The sequence below is a fragment of the Amblyomma maculatum genome, chromosome 9 (genome assembly GCF_055883805.1).
Source record: "Amblyomma maculatum isolate TAMU_Amacu chromosome 9, ASM5588380v1, whole genome shotgun sequence".
Taxonomy (NCBI): Eukaryota; Metazoa; Arthropoda; class Arachnida; order Ixodida; family Ixodidae; genus Amblyomma; species Amblyomma maculatum.
In genome coordinates, this window is record NC_139352.1 from 13,170,560 (window position 1) to 13,187,445 (window position 16,886).

The 16,886-nt window shown below is 43.9% G+C and overlaps 1 protein-coding gene across 1 annotated transcript in view; it reads left to right on the forward strand.

The window, feature by feature from the left end:
• The window catches only part of LOC146178354 (uncharacterized), a 72,502-nt gene extending 60,919 nt beyond the window's left edge, over positions 1-11,583 (forward strand). Inside the window, exons 7-9 of the mRNA XM_084579680.1 lie at positions 889-921; positions 7,748-7,801; positions 11,548-11,583. Of these exons, the coding sequence (XP_084435806.1) occupies positions 889-921; positions 7,748-7,801; positions 11,548-11,583 (123 nt within the window). The remainder of the gene's footprint in view (positions 1-888; positions 922-7,747; positions 7,802-11,547) is intronic.
• The last annotated feature ends 5,303 nt before the right edge of the window (positions 11,584-16,886 follow it).

Genomic DNA, 16,886 nt, shown 5'->3' on the forward strand with positions numbered 1-16,886 from the left:
ACGGCAGCTTTGTGGCATCGTGTCACTAGAAATGTCCTCGACGAAGAATTGCGCGTACAACCCCTATCAGGCGTCATCGGTCTCGGGGATTCCGGAGTCATCGAAACCATCGATGTCGTACTGTTCAGAAACATAGAGTTACTCATAAATCGAGGGCTTGGCATCGCTATTGGGACTCGTGCGAATACAAAATACCAGTTATACTAACCGAGCAGCGCAGCCGCACGAATCCGTCTACATTTCTGGGCCCCCCGTCTCCCATTACCTCGAGCTTGTCACGCCGTTCTTGAGAACCTTAGCCTAGGCTTATCTTGTAATAGGTGTACGGACAACGCCTGCAGAAAGAAATGACGGTCGATGCAGCATGGGCAGGCCAACGCGCATTTGGAGCGCTAGCGCAAATGTTTTCTTCTCAGATTCAATTTGGGGTTCGACAAACTCAACAACTTCTACCTTATTATGAGAAAAACCCATAAAGGCAAGAACTTCCTTTCATTAGAGTTGTTCGAAGCTTATACTTGCAAATCGTGTCAAGCAATGTCTCACGGTACTACCGTTCAACTGTGTCAGATTGAGGAAAATACCCCTTTCGGAAATACCCTTTTGGGCAGCGGTGAGAAAATACCAAAAGAAGATAATGAAAAATGGCTGACTACCCAGAGGAAATAAATAAACAAAGCGATGCCTAATAGAAGTTGAATAACAACATAGTCAGAATTTGTAGACAACTGAAAGTCAAGTTCAACTGCTTTTCTTCATCGGTAAAAGTGATCGTGCCTAAATATATTTCAAGTTTTGTAAGCTGTGTAAACTTGAAGCACCACCAGTACGAGGATATAACAGCGCTTCACTTGATGCACTCGTGTAATAACATTCAATTTCTTTCAGGGCAAGTCTGCTGTGGAAATTATCACTGCACAGGTAGGTATACCATGGCTCGAAGTCGAGACAGCCTCTCGACAAATAAACGCCAGCAGCTAGAGCACTCTAAACTGTCCATAGGCGAACTTGAGTGTCCTTTGGGCATCAACAACATGTACGAACATGCTCAAAAATAATCTTCATCCTTCACATCAGCTCGGCTTGCTTTAAAAGACATATCCTGAGTCTCTAACACATAGTAACGCTGTCAGTGGCCTCACTTGCTGGTACAAAGGGTCCCTTATGGCCTATATGGCACATCCCCATCAGCTTTTTTCGTTCATGCCAGTGTTGTTAACTAGCACTATACTTCATCACAAAAGCTTCAGAAGCTTTTCATTACGCATGTTCGTCGAGAATTCGCATTATTAGCGCTCCGACACTACAACGACCCATCATAGATCCAGAGACCTGTCGAGTGACACCTTCGTCTTGGCGTGCGCCCAGCATCTGGTTAGCTCAGCATTTTATTTTGGTGAGCAGCGTTCGTTGTCCAAAATGTTTCACGCCATAATATTTTCAGAAGCCTTCTCAGTACCCAATTTTTTGACGTGGGCAGAGGAAAACTTCAGTATCTCGAAGTAGACACCTGAGGGTAAAATACCGCTTCTACTGAAATTTACTAGTACCACAATGCAGATTTATAAAACTAACCCCATGAGCGTCAACAAGAGGCGAGCTCTGGTAAGTGTTTTTTAACGAACTGGTACGCAAAATTGAAATTCGGAAACACAGACCCGTAAGCAGCTTAAAATATGTTCGACATATTGTCGTCGCACCTTTGCCTACCCATGATTTTATGTGAAAATGAACCTGGTGCACTCAAGGAACAACTATAGTTTTCTTTTTCTTCTCAAACGGTTACTGGGGTCTGCGAGGCCCTTCTTCTGGAGTGGCCGTGTAAGTCAACTCCTGCTGCTTATGATGCCGATGATGATTTAGTCATCATTCGTTTTACAACAGCTGTTGGTATCTTTTTAAGATATCACCAGTCTTATTTCACTAATAATTTATTTTTACACTAACCATCGCTCAATATTGCAGCTTCAAGTACGGCTATACATTTCAGGTACAATTTCACATTTAGCAGAAACAATATCTGTCGTCTAAACGGCGGGCAGATGTTACGTCTCTAAAATCAGGGTGTTTAGAGGCTGGCTACAATAGAAAAGTTACATACTCATGTTAGAATTCACCTTTTTAGTTGTTCTTTCGGGTTTTTTTTCGGGCAAGCTGTAAATTTAACTGAGCAATGAACATTTCTGTTCCCCCCTCCCCTCCACCCCCCCCCCCCCCCAAAAAAAAAAGAAAAAAAAAATTAAATTGACTAAGATATTTCGCTCTATATATTGTCACGTGCTTCGGGGCGTCAGGAAAGGAAGAAGAGGCTAGAGAGGAGACGAAGAAACGGAAGACACAGTGGTGTGTGCTGGTGTTCCTTGCGTGACTCGCAGCGCTTTAGACTACCAATAAACACCCCCGTTACGTACTGAGTACGTAACAATATTTAGGAACGAAATTCTTTAATACCAAATTTGCTCAAAAAGAAACAACTTTTTTTTTTTTTTTTGTACGCAAACTTGCCATAAAGCATATTATATAAACTCATGTAAGTGGTTTTCCGTGAGGAACCGGAGCAGGCTCCCGCTCTTAGCGTTGTCGGTGAGCCATTTAGAAAAGTCATCTTCCCTTGTTGTGGTTAGACCCACTTCGCGCAGAATCTTTGTCCTTGATTCCCTTGTCCCTGCACAAGTCCATAGCAGGTGGCGAACATCCACTTCTGCAGCTGGTGTGGAACACTTTGGGCATGTGGTTGGTCCAATTTCAGCTTGCGATTCCCATCGGCATTTTACCGACGGGGTAAGGGCCGCCCTAGCTCTTATCCTTCTAAGGGAAACCTCCTCCAATCTCGTTAAGTTACGAGGGAGTGGGAATGTACACGGGGGAATGAGGGCACGTGTACTTTTCCTTAAAGAGGATGCTAAAATGGAAACAGCGGAGCGGGCATCGAAAGGGAGCCTGGTGGGGGGCGCATTAGTGTGTGGAACTTCGTGTGTGAGGTGGTCAACTTTTCTCTGCTCAGCCGTAATATCCTCATTGCTTATTGTACAACTTGTAAGAACGGTCCCTGTCAAATCAGTCGCCCTTCTACGGGTAACACTCTGTTCGCTTCGTTTCTTCCAGTTCTGGAAAACCTCCTAGAACGCATTTTCTGGGTGGCGCTCAGGTCTGTTGTGGCATTGTCCTGAATCTCATATAAGGATTGGAAACGACGTCCTTTCAAACTGGTTTCTATTTTAGGAAACAAGTAAACTTCTTGGTGGATGGGAGTGTGTGTGTTTTGCAAGATAGCTGTTGACAGTTTGTGACAAAGTGTGTGACACAAACATAGCTGTTGCCATGGGGCGACGCGTGAGCCGGAGCACTGCCATGATGCAACGTCCAAGTTTGGTTTTCCCACAAATGAGGCCTGTTCCTACACGAATCCCTCAAACGCATTGGGATTCTCTGCTAGACTTTTGCGTTCAGCGTCTTAACACGCAGTACAAATTCATAATGAAGGATGCCTTTGCAGTCACAAGCAACCAATTTCACCCTGATCTTTGACCGACCCACGCCTGATTTTTTTTTTAGCGAGGAGGCAATTTTGCCCACCCTCTGCGGTGACTGCACCTTGGTTTGGTATCCATAGCCATACACCCACGTCTAATCACCTGTTATAATTTTCTTGAGGAAGTTTTTATTGCCATGGGCAGTGGCAAGCAGTTCCTGGCTGATTTCAACACGTATCTGTTTGTGATCACCAGCCGGGAAACTCAACACGATTTTTGAACTGACACAATGGAGTTCAAGTCTGGCACCCAAACTTTTATGTAATGATCCTATACGCCCACTTTGTCAGTAACGTCTCGAACAGTTAAACTATGATTTTCACGAAATACAGCCCGAAATCCTTCGATATCATCTGTAGATCTGGAAGGTTTTCCAGGCTCGTCACCGGCCGACATCCTGCTGTATTCAAAAACCTTAAGCCATTATTAGCACCACGTGCGGCTCATACAGTCCACCCATTGGCTAAGAAATTGAAATCTCTGTGAAATTTGTGCCAATTGGGTAAGAAAACTTCACGCACACATGTTCTTCAAGCTCTTTGTCACTTTGGCACTAAATCGCTGAATAACTTGTGCACGTTCTCAGTCCAGCGGCTGAAGCTATCCGACCGACTGTCAGCGAAACGCGGAAACTGGCAGTTTCCTGCCTAAGCCTGCCGCTACGTGCTCTAATTATCCGGGGCATGCTCCTCACCTGGTTGGCGTGCTATTACATAAACGTTTTTTAAGGTGAAAACCTTTAATAGCTCATACTGTCGTGGACAAAGTGCGTCCCGCTTTTGCGGCGGCTGTCACGTGGCGTTCCTTGGCGCGCGTTCAAGTGTGGGATTGCAGATGGCAGGAACGCTAGACAAGATGAGACTTCTCAGGCTTTCGCCTTTCACTACTTTAGTCGCTAAAGTCCCTCGTAATTTTTTAAACACACCTTGTACATATGCGCAGCGAATCTTGATTGAATTCTTTTAACCTGCTTGTTAAACAAACCCAAATTACTCCTAGCTGCTGGTAAATTTATTGAGTATATGCAGGGACATCCATATTCACGTGACCGATATTGGAAGATTATTCGGCATAAACTGCTGGCCTGATGAAGGGCACATTACTGGCAAAGCAGCATGGTATGGTCTGCGTTTTTTCAGATGCAATTTTACAATTGGAGCTGCCGCAGGTTTCTGAAATTGAAAATATACTGTAAAGAAGAAGATGACACTGCGCCGACACAAGCGGTGATCAAGGCTTCTGGGTTCTTCGCTTATCAACTGTCGCGCGCACTAGAAGCTCGTTGGACCCGACATTGTGCTTCGCAACACGATCGCCTTGCGTCACCGCGGTCACCGTCTCCAGTCCTCCGAAAAACCCTAATAGACCTCTCCAAGATATCTGTTGACCGCATATAAATTTGCCGAAGACTCGAGCAAAACAGCTGATCCACTAGGTTACTTCACTTTCCAGACAACAATTAGGGCACGAATCATGCGGGCTTTATACGCGTGAGAAAAGATTAAGAACGCTGAACATTTTTATACTTATGTCGTTTCAAATATGATTCGATGAGACTCAATCATGTTTGGAAGCTCCTAAATCCACAGTGCGCCATGTTTCTACCGTGTCTGGGTACGGACAGCACTATACGCTTGCTGCGTTCGAGCTGGCAAACGAGATTATTGAATTTTCAGCGCGCTTTTCACTATGAATACTTCATATTAGGAACTAACCTATCATAAGGTATACTTGAACAATTCAAGAAAGCTTCTAGGCAGGCTTGTCCCAGCCACTTTCTGTCGGTGATATGCCAGAAGTTGAAAGAAGGATCCCATGAAACATATATTGAAGTCATGTAATAATTGTAGGCCAATTTTCCGCAATTGTGTATCTTCTCAAGCGTATTATCTCATCGAATACCATGGCATATATTGTCACATATCAAACAATTTTCCAGATGGACACGGGTTTCAATGTGGGTGCTCATGTGAGACAAGTTACTTCAACTACTAACTGATTTAGATCAGTCAATGCGCTTATGTTTACCGACCGATGCCATCTTCAATATGGTTGTTATAACATTCGATCGCGTCCCTCACAGCAGACTAATTTCTCAGCTAACGCATCAATTTGCCGAACACAGTCATTAACAGGTTCAAACATTTTATGTACCTGGGTTCAATCTGTCGTAATTGATAAGTAAATCTCCACTCCACTGGCAGACATGCCTGTGGTTCCCAGGGCTCTCATCTTGGACCGGTCATCTTTCTTCATTACAGGATACCTTAAATGCGATTACATATCATGCATCAGACGATTGACAAATGATTGTGCGATTTACCGTTACATTAGAAGTCCTCCAAGTCACGACGTGTTACAGAAAGATTTAAATATTGTCTCACATTCTGCAGCATGTGGCTAACGAACATTAACAGAAGAGGGGAAAGCAGTAAAATTCACCGCAAAACGTCGGGTGGACGTATACAAACATATCATGTATAATAACGCCACTAAAACATGTCCTTCTACCAAAAATGTTGAGTGTGCATAATTGGACCTAACATGGATCAAACATTAGGTATTAATAAAACATATAGGGCTCTTGGCTTCTTTGAAAGAGCTCGCCACCAAGCTAACACCGAAACTAAACTTTTATCTTACACTACGCTCGTAAAGATCTAATCTGGTGTATCATCCATCATTGGGACGTCCATCAAGCATATACTTACCCAGATGCAGTGAATCACTCCGAGAGAAACAGGTAGATTCCTCGCCCACAATAATTCACTATTTATGTTACCTGTCCATTTCAGATAAACTGAATCATAGTTCCTCCTTTCGAAAAACGTTCTTCTGACGAGCATGTCATTTATCTTCACTCTTATGTAACTCACCCTTTCAAGATTACCGACATCATTGCACGCTCTATTTTCAATATTCACCGGTTCTACTTGCTTTTGCAGGTTGAAACAGCTTGCCCTATGATCTGGCTATGATTGCTAGCCGCTCGTACTTTCTTAAGCGCATTGAAGCGTTGAAATATTAGCAATTTCTTATTATTTGCATTCATCGTTTTTCTGCACTCGGGCTACTGACTGCAGGGTGTCCTCTCTGATGTTACCATATTGATAATATAAATATTCATTATATCTTCTCTCTTTTCTTTTTCACTCACGCTGGTTATTGGCTGAGGTGCGGACTTTCTGTTACAAATTGCAAGGTTTTGTTGCTTCTTGCCCTTTCTGTAATTCCCAGGAAGGCCTATACGACATGTCAAGACACAAGTGCGAGGCCATCGAAAGCCCGACTCACTGGGTGCCCTAGTTTCGCGTTTGTGTACAAATTATCGTACCATGTCTGCGCAATATCACTTAGAGAATCAATGGCTCTCCCGATGCTTTTCAGTTTTAGCAGCCACACAAAGCAGCTACGACGAACCGCCTAACAGGCCTGTCCACCTGCTGAGCCAAGCTGGCGGACAATACACTGACCAACAGTGGACTCAGCCCGTTGTCTCGGTTCCACAACCAGTGTTAGGAAATCTGTACTGGTAGGCGACACTAGATATCTGTCGCATGCAGAACAAAGAGGCGAGTACCAGCGAAAAGATATTTCTCAAATAACGCGGACCTTAATATGCCCTTTTGAGAGTGACGTTTTCAGTCAGGTAGGTCATTAGCAAGCATATATAATGTTTTTTTTTTTTTTTTTGCGGGGGGGGGGGGGGAGCATTCACTGACACGGACGATCCCAAAGAAGGAATGTTGTGGCATGAATCTTTCAAGCTCGGCCAAATATATATTCTTCCGCGCAGAGCGCATCCGAAGCCACAAAGTTATTTCGACATGTGAGAGTATGGAAATTTGTAGCAATCGCCACAGTCGATCATCGGGCATGTTAAAATGCAATACAGTTTGGCACTTTGCATTGCACGGTCTCGTCTCCATCATCTATAATTTGTGCGCGAAAGCTTTAGCCGGTCCTACTCGTGTTACTAAGTAGAAGCCCTGCCACGTTTTTCTTAAATCCAGCAAACAAATATGAAAGTTCCTCATTGTGGCTATACTTATAAGAGCGAATTCACCATGTGCCACTCATGTTACTGTTACAAATGAAAAGCCTGAGTCGTGAGAAATAGGTCATGTTTACTACAAACGAATGTTGCGATGTGCTGACATCAATGACCGTGCAATGACCGTGCAACGCGTTGCGTTTTTTTTTCTTTTTTGCAGATTGTGCACCTCTTAGCCCCACCGGGAAGAGCAGCGCAAGATGATTCATTAGAGGTACGTTTGGCAATTCTCGGAATGTTCGCTCATCGTAAGAGGTCGCTAGATGTATTTTTAAGGCGTGATTAAATGGGATTAGTCGATTCTGTCAATGTCACTGGGTGTCATAATTTCAAATCACTTGATCTGCAATATTCATGTCGATTGTGTCAGGTCCAAAATGCCTTCAGCTGCCTTGGTTACGCTGCACCGGCGTGCTTTTCTTCCTGCTAAAATTATCTCACTGACTCATAACTCCTTAGTTCTTTCCTTCTCATAATATTGCCGTAAAGTTTTAGTACAGTACTCGAGTCACTGCAGATGAAGTTATGTGATGTTAGGAAGATAGTGAGAGACCGGAAAGCGTGGCGTGACATGGTCCATAGGGTCACGAAGAGTCGGACACGACTGAACGACTGAACTGACTGACTGACAGAATATACTGTCTAGTGTGCCAACCGAGGGGACCTAGATGACAGCGAGAGAAATGACTGCCAGCGGCTGCCGCATGGGGCGACTGTGGATTGGGAGTGTGCGGAAGATTAATATAGCGGCTTTAGAAGTGTGTGTGTGTGTGTGTGTGTGTGTGTGTGTGTGTGTGTGTGTGTGTGTGTGTGTGTGTGTGTGTGTGTGTGTGTGTGTGTGTGTGTGTGTGTGTGTGTGTGTGTGTGTGTGTGTGTGTGTGTGTGTGTGTGCGCGTGCGTGTGTGTGTGTGCGTGCGTGTGTGTGTGTGTGCGTGTGTGCGCGCGTGCGTGTGTGTGTGTTCGTTGCTTGGGCAATATCTACACCGGCTAATTGATTCAAAACATGCCTTGTCATTGCCAAGACGTACCTGGAGATTCTTGCGTTGCGACCTTCGTATAGATAATCAAGCTGTCCAAAATGAACACACTAAAGTAGGACACGCACCGCAGAAATCTTATGAACCGACGAAATAACACGCCCATGCATATTGAAACGCCAGCTGCGCTCAGTGATATCTTCAGCTAAACGAAATATACGCTAAGCGAGGTCGTCTGCTGAAACCGATATTGCCAATTACTTTTATAATAAAAGATTATGAAGTTCCGCAACGAAATCATAGAAGCCTTTATACCAAATTTTGTGCATTGATTTGAAATATTAATGATGCTTCAGTACACCCACCGTGCGCAGCGCCTTTAATTGGTGACTGGTGGCAGTCACTGCAAATGTATGCACACTAGCCTGTGCATTGTATGCTGTACACTTTAAGGTACCACGGGTAAAGGTACACTGTCCAAGTTTCACTTTCGCCAAAAAGGGCTTGAGATATTGGCAGTTTTGAGAATTCACAACAAAACGTTAAACAAGAACATTTTGGAAATCTTTTTGGGACCATGTTTATATGAGAACAATGCCTGCATTTAGAAATTATTTTTGTTTGTTTTGTTTCAATTTTACCCGTAGCGTGTTGTTTTCTTTTGTACTGCAGATAATAGCGGTGTTTTCTCCTTCAAATATGTATTTGTGGGCAAAACATTTAGGGGTGCACTTAAGTCTACTTAGGTGCAGAAATTCCGAAGCGTTAGTATTACTGCTGCCGATTATGTTGCTATATGATCGTTTCTTTATGCATTTGTCGTTCATGACACGCGTTTTGCGCTATAAATCTAGGGTTATTTGAGGCTCGAGGCTCAAACCCTGGCAAAAGTCGCACGAGACTTTTGTGCTGTGGTGTTTTGTGTCAGCCTCCCTAGATGGCGCAATGCATCTGTCTGACGACTAATTCGTTCTTTATTTTGTTTGCAATTTTGCATGAGCATATTTAGAAACCCTTTCATTATCCGCCATGCCCTATAACCTAGCTGAGACTTCTAAATTTTGGCAATCATGTTTTTTCTTACTGCCTCTGTTATTAAAATCTTTATATTTTTTCTTACTGCCGCTGTTGCCCATTCCCAACACCGTCTTTCGGCGTCCTTACGCTAGACAAAGGCAATTACAAACGCTTTTGTGAATCCCAAGTCAATTTCTTCGGTGCGCTTTGAGTTGCGAGCAAATGTCAGCCCGACAGAGTTGGTAGGTTTCGCCGCCTATTCCTTTTCTTGAGACTCCACACGACGCATGAGTCGCTTCACGTGCTGAACACCTTGTGGTTTCAAGTAATCAAGTAGATAGTTTTCTTAATACCACTTTGGTACACCTTTAATAATACAGGTGTTATTCATGTAGGAATGGGGCAACCGCACTTTACTCTGATGTCACCAATCTGAGAGCACTGCAGGAGCTTGTCAACCTGCTCTTCCGTTGAGACACCTACCTGAAGAGCCCTTGCATAGCAAAATTACTACAATCCCGACCGTTCTTTGCTGTCGCTGACACACCAACTTGAAGCCCTCCTTCTCCACGTCAGCCATATCGGCCACCCACTCGTCACCGTCCACGATCGTTGGCTCACCCTCACTAAGCGATGAAGTCTCGCTTGACGGGTGGTCGTCTCCATGTTCTGATCGCTCCATAGGAAGCCATGGCCGCCTATTACGTGCTAGCCTCCTTAGGTTGGCGCGGTCCCTTTAGAAATGCCGGCGCCGGAGCAGCCGTACTCTTCCCATAGGGACAGTACCGCATTGAAGGTGTGGCCGTCCTCGAAGATTCAAATAAAGATAGGCAAATTAGGCAAAGTTAGGTAAATGATCCAAGCTGAGGCAACAGCACATCGAACAACGTCTTCGTCTTTCTCTTCCTGAGTTAGTCTGAGTTAATTAGTCGGCGCACGTGACGGTGCAAGTTGCACTGAGCACGCCGCGCTCGTTGCAATCATCGCCAACATAGCCTACCGCGGGAATTGGGCCGTTGAGTCACGGCCGCAGTTAATTTCGTTCATTCAAATCATGATTGAGAGCACCACAATCATGGCGCGCGAATGTGCAAGTTACGAGATAGTTTTTGGTTTCGTGGGCTTTCTTTGGAGCTCGAGAAAGACATATGTGAGGCTTTCTTTATCGGAAATAAATGGAATGGGCGTTCCAAAAAGTGCTCTTCAATTTGCAAATATTTTCGTCTAAAACCAATATTTAATAAACTAGAAAAAATTAACTTAGATACTAATTAGTTAAGTGCAAAATAAAAACTTTCCTGTGTTGTGCCGGCTGGTCGCTCTATGGTTTCCCTAGCTTACCTCAAATGCTTGATTATTGAACTCTTGGCTAAAGTTAGCTTGGACATCCTCAATAGTCACCAATAGTTCATATCTGGAGGCCGGTTCCTCTGTACGGGATGGTTTACAGCTATGACACAGGACAAGGAAATGCCATAATTGCCTCCGTAAAATGGCATTCGTTCGAGCTAGTTGATATGATTCCTGTTGTGGTTGGGTATGATGTATGTTTCTCGTCCCAGTGTTCAAACTGGTACCCACAACAGCCCTCCGTAAAGTCATTTTTCTTTAAACTGCACACAAATGCACTCTTGGTAAAAACATGGCTTCATGCGAAATTTATATTCGTTCTTTGATCAAACAATTTCACAATCTGCCACAAGCCTGGTACAATAGAGCCTGGTACAATTGAATGTTGAGACACTATTTTTCACTGTAGCGTCCTTGATAGAACCTTTAAAAAGATTTACCGGTCACGCCTCATGGAACTTCCCACTCACCGGTCAGAAATGAGGGTGCGTTATTATACAACGTGATAATGGTTCTGAACCGCCACAGCCTTAGGAGAAGAATGCAGGTCAATCACGCTGATGAAAATGTTCGCTCTACGCTTGAAAATTTCATTGACAGTGTGACATATGTGCAGGATGTCCTCAGAGCTCAGCCCAGGCCGCCCGAATAGTTGAGCCTGTTTGACAGATTGGCAGAATTGAAGACGTTTTGTGCTATTTTAGCAACGGATGTTTAACGCGTCACTGTGTTCCTGGTTGGCTGTACTGCATGTGCGTTAAAGCAGGCAATAAAAAAAAAAAGTAAGCGTAGCACCGTCGTTTGTGGGCTCGGCTGAGGGGCGGAGGAATGTTGAATCGATTCCTCGCGGTAGTAAGATTATTTTGTTTGATGATTGACAGTTTTGCAGACATTTCTGTTTGAATTCTCTGAACACAGGTTTGATGACGTCACTCCACCATAAATCAAATGTTTTGCATTAAAATGATACTGTCATTTGTCTCATTAATTCCCAAGCTGAAAAGGGGGACAGAACCTGTGTCAAACTTGCGAGCTTTTATTCATTTCTTCTTCTCTGTTATTTGGAAAAAATAAAATACTATTTGATTAAATTAATCTCAGACAGCTGCTAGCAGTCATGCGATCTCCATAAAATACCCATCGTGCAACTGACACAACGCTTTTATTTTTCAATGAACTCTTGTATGTTTCAAATAAGCTTGAATGCAATGCTAACGTGGGCAAAGGGCCCGGTCTTTGCTCGTTTATAGAGAGCTTCCGATTAATTTAATAGTATTAACGACTCAGCCAAAACTATCCAAGCAACATGATTGCTTCTTCGCTTTGTAGCGGAGCTCTTATGGCGCCTATCAAGGTAAAATTATGTTGTAGATAACAAAAAAAAAACAACTTTTGTGATCAACTTCCGAGGCCTTATGTGGTGGCTTAAGGGTTTTTATGATTATACTTGCTTGTCGTCAGCGACACGTAGAACTTGCAAGAACTCTTTCAAAATTGCTTAAAGAAAAAAATAAGATATGTTGAAAGATGTTATATTTGTGACCCCTGAGCTTCACCTCGATGGGCATTGAAGGCTACCCTAGTTAAAAGAAACGTGGAAAAATGCTAACATATCTCATCAATATGTAAGACCAATCAATCTGAAAAAAAAAAAAAAGAGAAACTATTTCCGGGCCATGGCTTTAAGAATTAGGTTGCAAACGATAGAGCACCTGTCCTAATCGCAATCACGACAAAGCGTGCAAAAAATAGGAGGCGTTGCTGTGAACTCTGATTTCTTGCTGTGGTTTTTTTTTTTCTTTTCCAGTAGTAGCTGTTAAAGCAACGCCTCTCAAAAAACGGCGTTGGAGCCGTTACTCGAGAAACATATGCCTTATCGAGCCGCATGATCACGTCAAGCAAGCGCACTTCCGTTTGCTCTTTATCGCCGTCGCTGCCGTAATCTTGAGCTCTGTCTCTCATCCCAAAGCGATATCAGAAGACATGCGTGCAGCTGCGCAATATTGACATTCAACTTCAGGTGATAAAAATAAGTAAAATCACTGCTGGCGTTAATATTGTTTTCACGGTCACGTTTATAGTGGGAAACTTAAAGTAGTGACATTTGCGAAATTGCATGGCGTATAGATTTAGGAACAGCTATAATGATACTGGCAAGAACAACTTTAACTGGGAAGAATTTTCCAGATCGATACCCTCTATATGCACTGCAATTGCGCCACATTAGTGCAACTGCCAGATAAAGTCCAACCTAAATATTGATCGAATGTGGTATATAAAAAGAGGTTCTCGACCAAACAGTTATGCCAACTAAATTTTCTATGAAACGAGTGTTTTTGTCTCGCGAAAGTGCGTGCAGTTTCGCGAATGGTTATTTCTAAATATCTGTGTCAGATGTTGATAGGATGTGTCCTCTTCTGTTCCGTGCTTATTCATTTTCCAATTATTTTGCGTAGTGAATGACGAACTCGCACGCTGATGTTACTCTGTGCAGCGCACGGGACATTTTAGAAAATAAATAAATGGGCAGGGTAGCACTTTAAGAATCCGCTTTGCTAAAGCAAAAATGAATCACTGAAATCGCGACGAGAATTGATGCACTAACCCTTCTTTTTCTTATTGCATACGCAGGAATATACCAAACAGGCTCAAGTCGGCGTTATTATAGTAACAATCCTTGCAGATGTAAGTAACTTCAATGCATATTACAATGCGTGCTGTTCCTAAGCATGCTTACCTTTAGGTAAAGCCTTTTTTTCGGAGAGGAAAACCAGCAAAAACGAAAAATTTTGAGAAGTATTTAAAATCGTGCGATTTGATTGAAAATGCTGTTATTTAAAATCATCGTGGTGAATAGCGTTACAGCGGTCAAACCTCTGCACGTTTTTCCTGGCAAAAAAATAAAATGCGTCACGTTAAATGGCTAAACCTAGTGTAAGCGGCCTCGGCGGCCGCTTTTCAATGGAGGCAAAAAGCAAGGCGCCCGTGTACTGCGCGATGTCAATGCGCGTTAAAGAACCCCAGGTGTTCGAAATATCTGGAGTCCTCCACTACGGCGTCTCTCATAGCCTGAGTCGCTTTGGGACGTTCAACCCCACAATCAAAACCAAACCAAACCTAGTGTAAGATGCGAAAGCACTGGTAGATAGCAGATCTATAAAGCATTGTTGCTTTCTTTTTACCTACTGTTCCTCACACCATTTAGCGTGTACCTGTAAAGACTAAGTCGTATAGAGCCTGCGACAACTACCGTGAAGGACAAGGTTCACAACCAGTCTCAAAACAGAGTGAACTCAGCCGCCTTATCCCACGAGGTTTTACAGTTAAACAACGTGACGCATATGTTACTACTCATGTCACAAACACATATGTTTATTGCAAGCGAACAAAAAGGAAAGTAACTTTAAGACAGGTGATGCCGCAGAACCCGTCGACCAATAATTGCCCGTCCACGTCACCTGCCTAATGGATGCATGGATGAATGGATGGATGTTAGGAGCGCCCTCTTTGAAACGGGGTGGTGATAGTCATCACCATGCTCACCCGTTCGGGAGTGAAAGGCTTCAAAAACAATGATGCTGAATTAAGAGCATGGCAGTAAAACAGTTAAACAATCTACGAATAACCACAAATATTCGAGAAATTGCAACCATCCTACCTTTATCTCTTCCTCGCTTCGTATAAAATCTGCGTATTAGTGCCATAGAACCAGTTGTTGCATTGTAGGCCGTTTTCGCGGAAACGCTGCCACCGTGAGGTGGGGCCACTGACTAGTCAGGGAAGGACAAATATGAAAGCAAAAATTAAAAAAAAAATTGAGGACTGAAAAGGCGGTGGTAAAGGGATTGCCATGTCTACTTTCACAGCTTTCACTCATATCATTAGGTTTAAGCAATGCTTAAACTAAAGCAATTTTCTTTTTATTTCCTGTTTATTATGCCTTTATTGAAATGTGGCTATGAGTTTCTATGCGTGCGTGGATCTACATCGTTTGTCCAAGACTAACTCTATGAAACCATAACGTTGTATGTCAGGATCCTAATTATCTGTTCAGTAAACTGTCTTGGCTTAACGCCTCAACTTAAGACATGCAAGGACCATCGTGTTTGTTAAACATTTGGAACCTTTGCTAGCATCACGGCTTTACATTCAAACAATTCGTTGCGTACTGGCGTTTACGATAAAATCAGAAAGCGGCGCCGAATCTACCGTTACAGATGGGTAACCGTCATGCGAGATTTCCTCTCCCTTCACTTTTCTACGCAGTGTTTCGTCATATGGCGAATACAAGTTTTCACCAGCCAGATGGAAGCGCGTTGACATCACCGAAAATGCAAGGCGGGACGGGGGCTCCCCGATCGCTTTCACCGCCTTCCGTAACCTGCCATCCTCAAGACGATTCCCGGGCTCTTATTAAATTTGGCGCTGTTTACTATGCGACCAGCATAATAAATGTCGGCAGCGACGAAATGTTCGTTTATTTGTGTTTTAAAGCAGTAATGGACAGAAAGAATCCGCCTTTTGCGCGAAGTTTCTGTGCATGCGCGAAGTCCCAGCGGCGACTGCTGGAAACACATTGAACGGCGTGGACGGCGTTTCTGGCGGCAAGGTGACCGTCACTGGCTTGGCAAAGCGATGCCAACCACATCTGCCGCATACGGTTGCCACTCTCGAGGCGTGCTGGGATGCAAGACGCTGCTTTTCAGGTTCCCTTCGGCGAGCCACGACCAACAACCACGTGAAGCTTTAATTAAGGCTACCAAGCGTCAAGATTAGACTGGGCGATCTTAGCAACCGACTGCGTATTCTTGACTGTGCGAAAAACACTTCGTTACAGGTGTGCATGCACCTAAAGGAAATGTGCATGAGAGTACCTACTGGAGTTTGCACAAAGCCTGTAACTCACCAGTGATAGCCGCAATAAGGATTTGGTCGGCGCGTGTTTGGTTTATGTGCGACGGAGCCTGATCGCGATCTATTTTGTCTTTTGTGTTATGTGCGAAGGGGCCGGATAACGCAGATATCACAAGCGGCTATGTGCGTTAGACCGTGATATTTAGCATGTTTTATCGTGACTGCCGCCTGACTAACACGAAAAAAAAAAACCGTTTGTTGTGATGCACCGCCGTTCACGAGCCTCATGACCAGCTCAACCACTCGGCTCGCGAACTGCGGTGCATAACAACAAACGCCATATTTTTTCTTTTATTGTTCAGGCGGCAGTCCCACTTGAGGCAACGGTCACAGAAAACGCGCATCTATCGAATCTAGTTGGAGCGTGGTAAGGAGAGACAGCACGAGAAAGCTTCAAGAAAAGGCTGGTTACCGGGGAAAAGGTAACAGGGAAGCGATAAGCGGGTGATGCTAGTGATGCGCTATCACTATTTTGAATGTATTACTTCATTCAAATCGGTCAGAGAGTTTTACTAAATTGAGTTCTGCCGAAGCAACAGGCGCCACTTTCTGGGCGTGACTGAGCTCTCGCGCACGACCAATATGTATCAGACACGCGCATTGTGTCATTCCTTAGTGAACGTTTAGACGCAGGCGAACGAAAAGGCGTGCAGTGCTTACAGCGCCATGCGTTGAATATTACCGCGGTTGCGTCAAAGACGCACTTCCACAAATATCCGGTATTGTCATTGTCTTCATTCTCTGTTTTCATAACCTTTAAAGGGGGAGCAAATTTCCTTCCCCTCTTTTTATTTTCCCTCGACCGTGTCTAGTAAGAGCGGTATTAAATGTGACCTCTATCAACTCGTACAAGATTCTAAATGGGCTTAAACTGCCGGTTTAGGCACTGAGTCATTCACCTCTCAAAATCTGTTGGCTCTGAACTAACTATAAGCGACATGGCGGCCTGGTATAGTTACGAAACACATGAAAGCGCTGTGATTCCGGTGCACAAGCTTGTGTCTTGTTTTTTGAGTCGTCGTCTTCTGGACAAACGCGGGG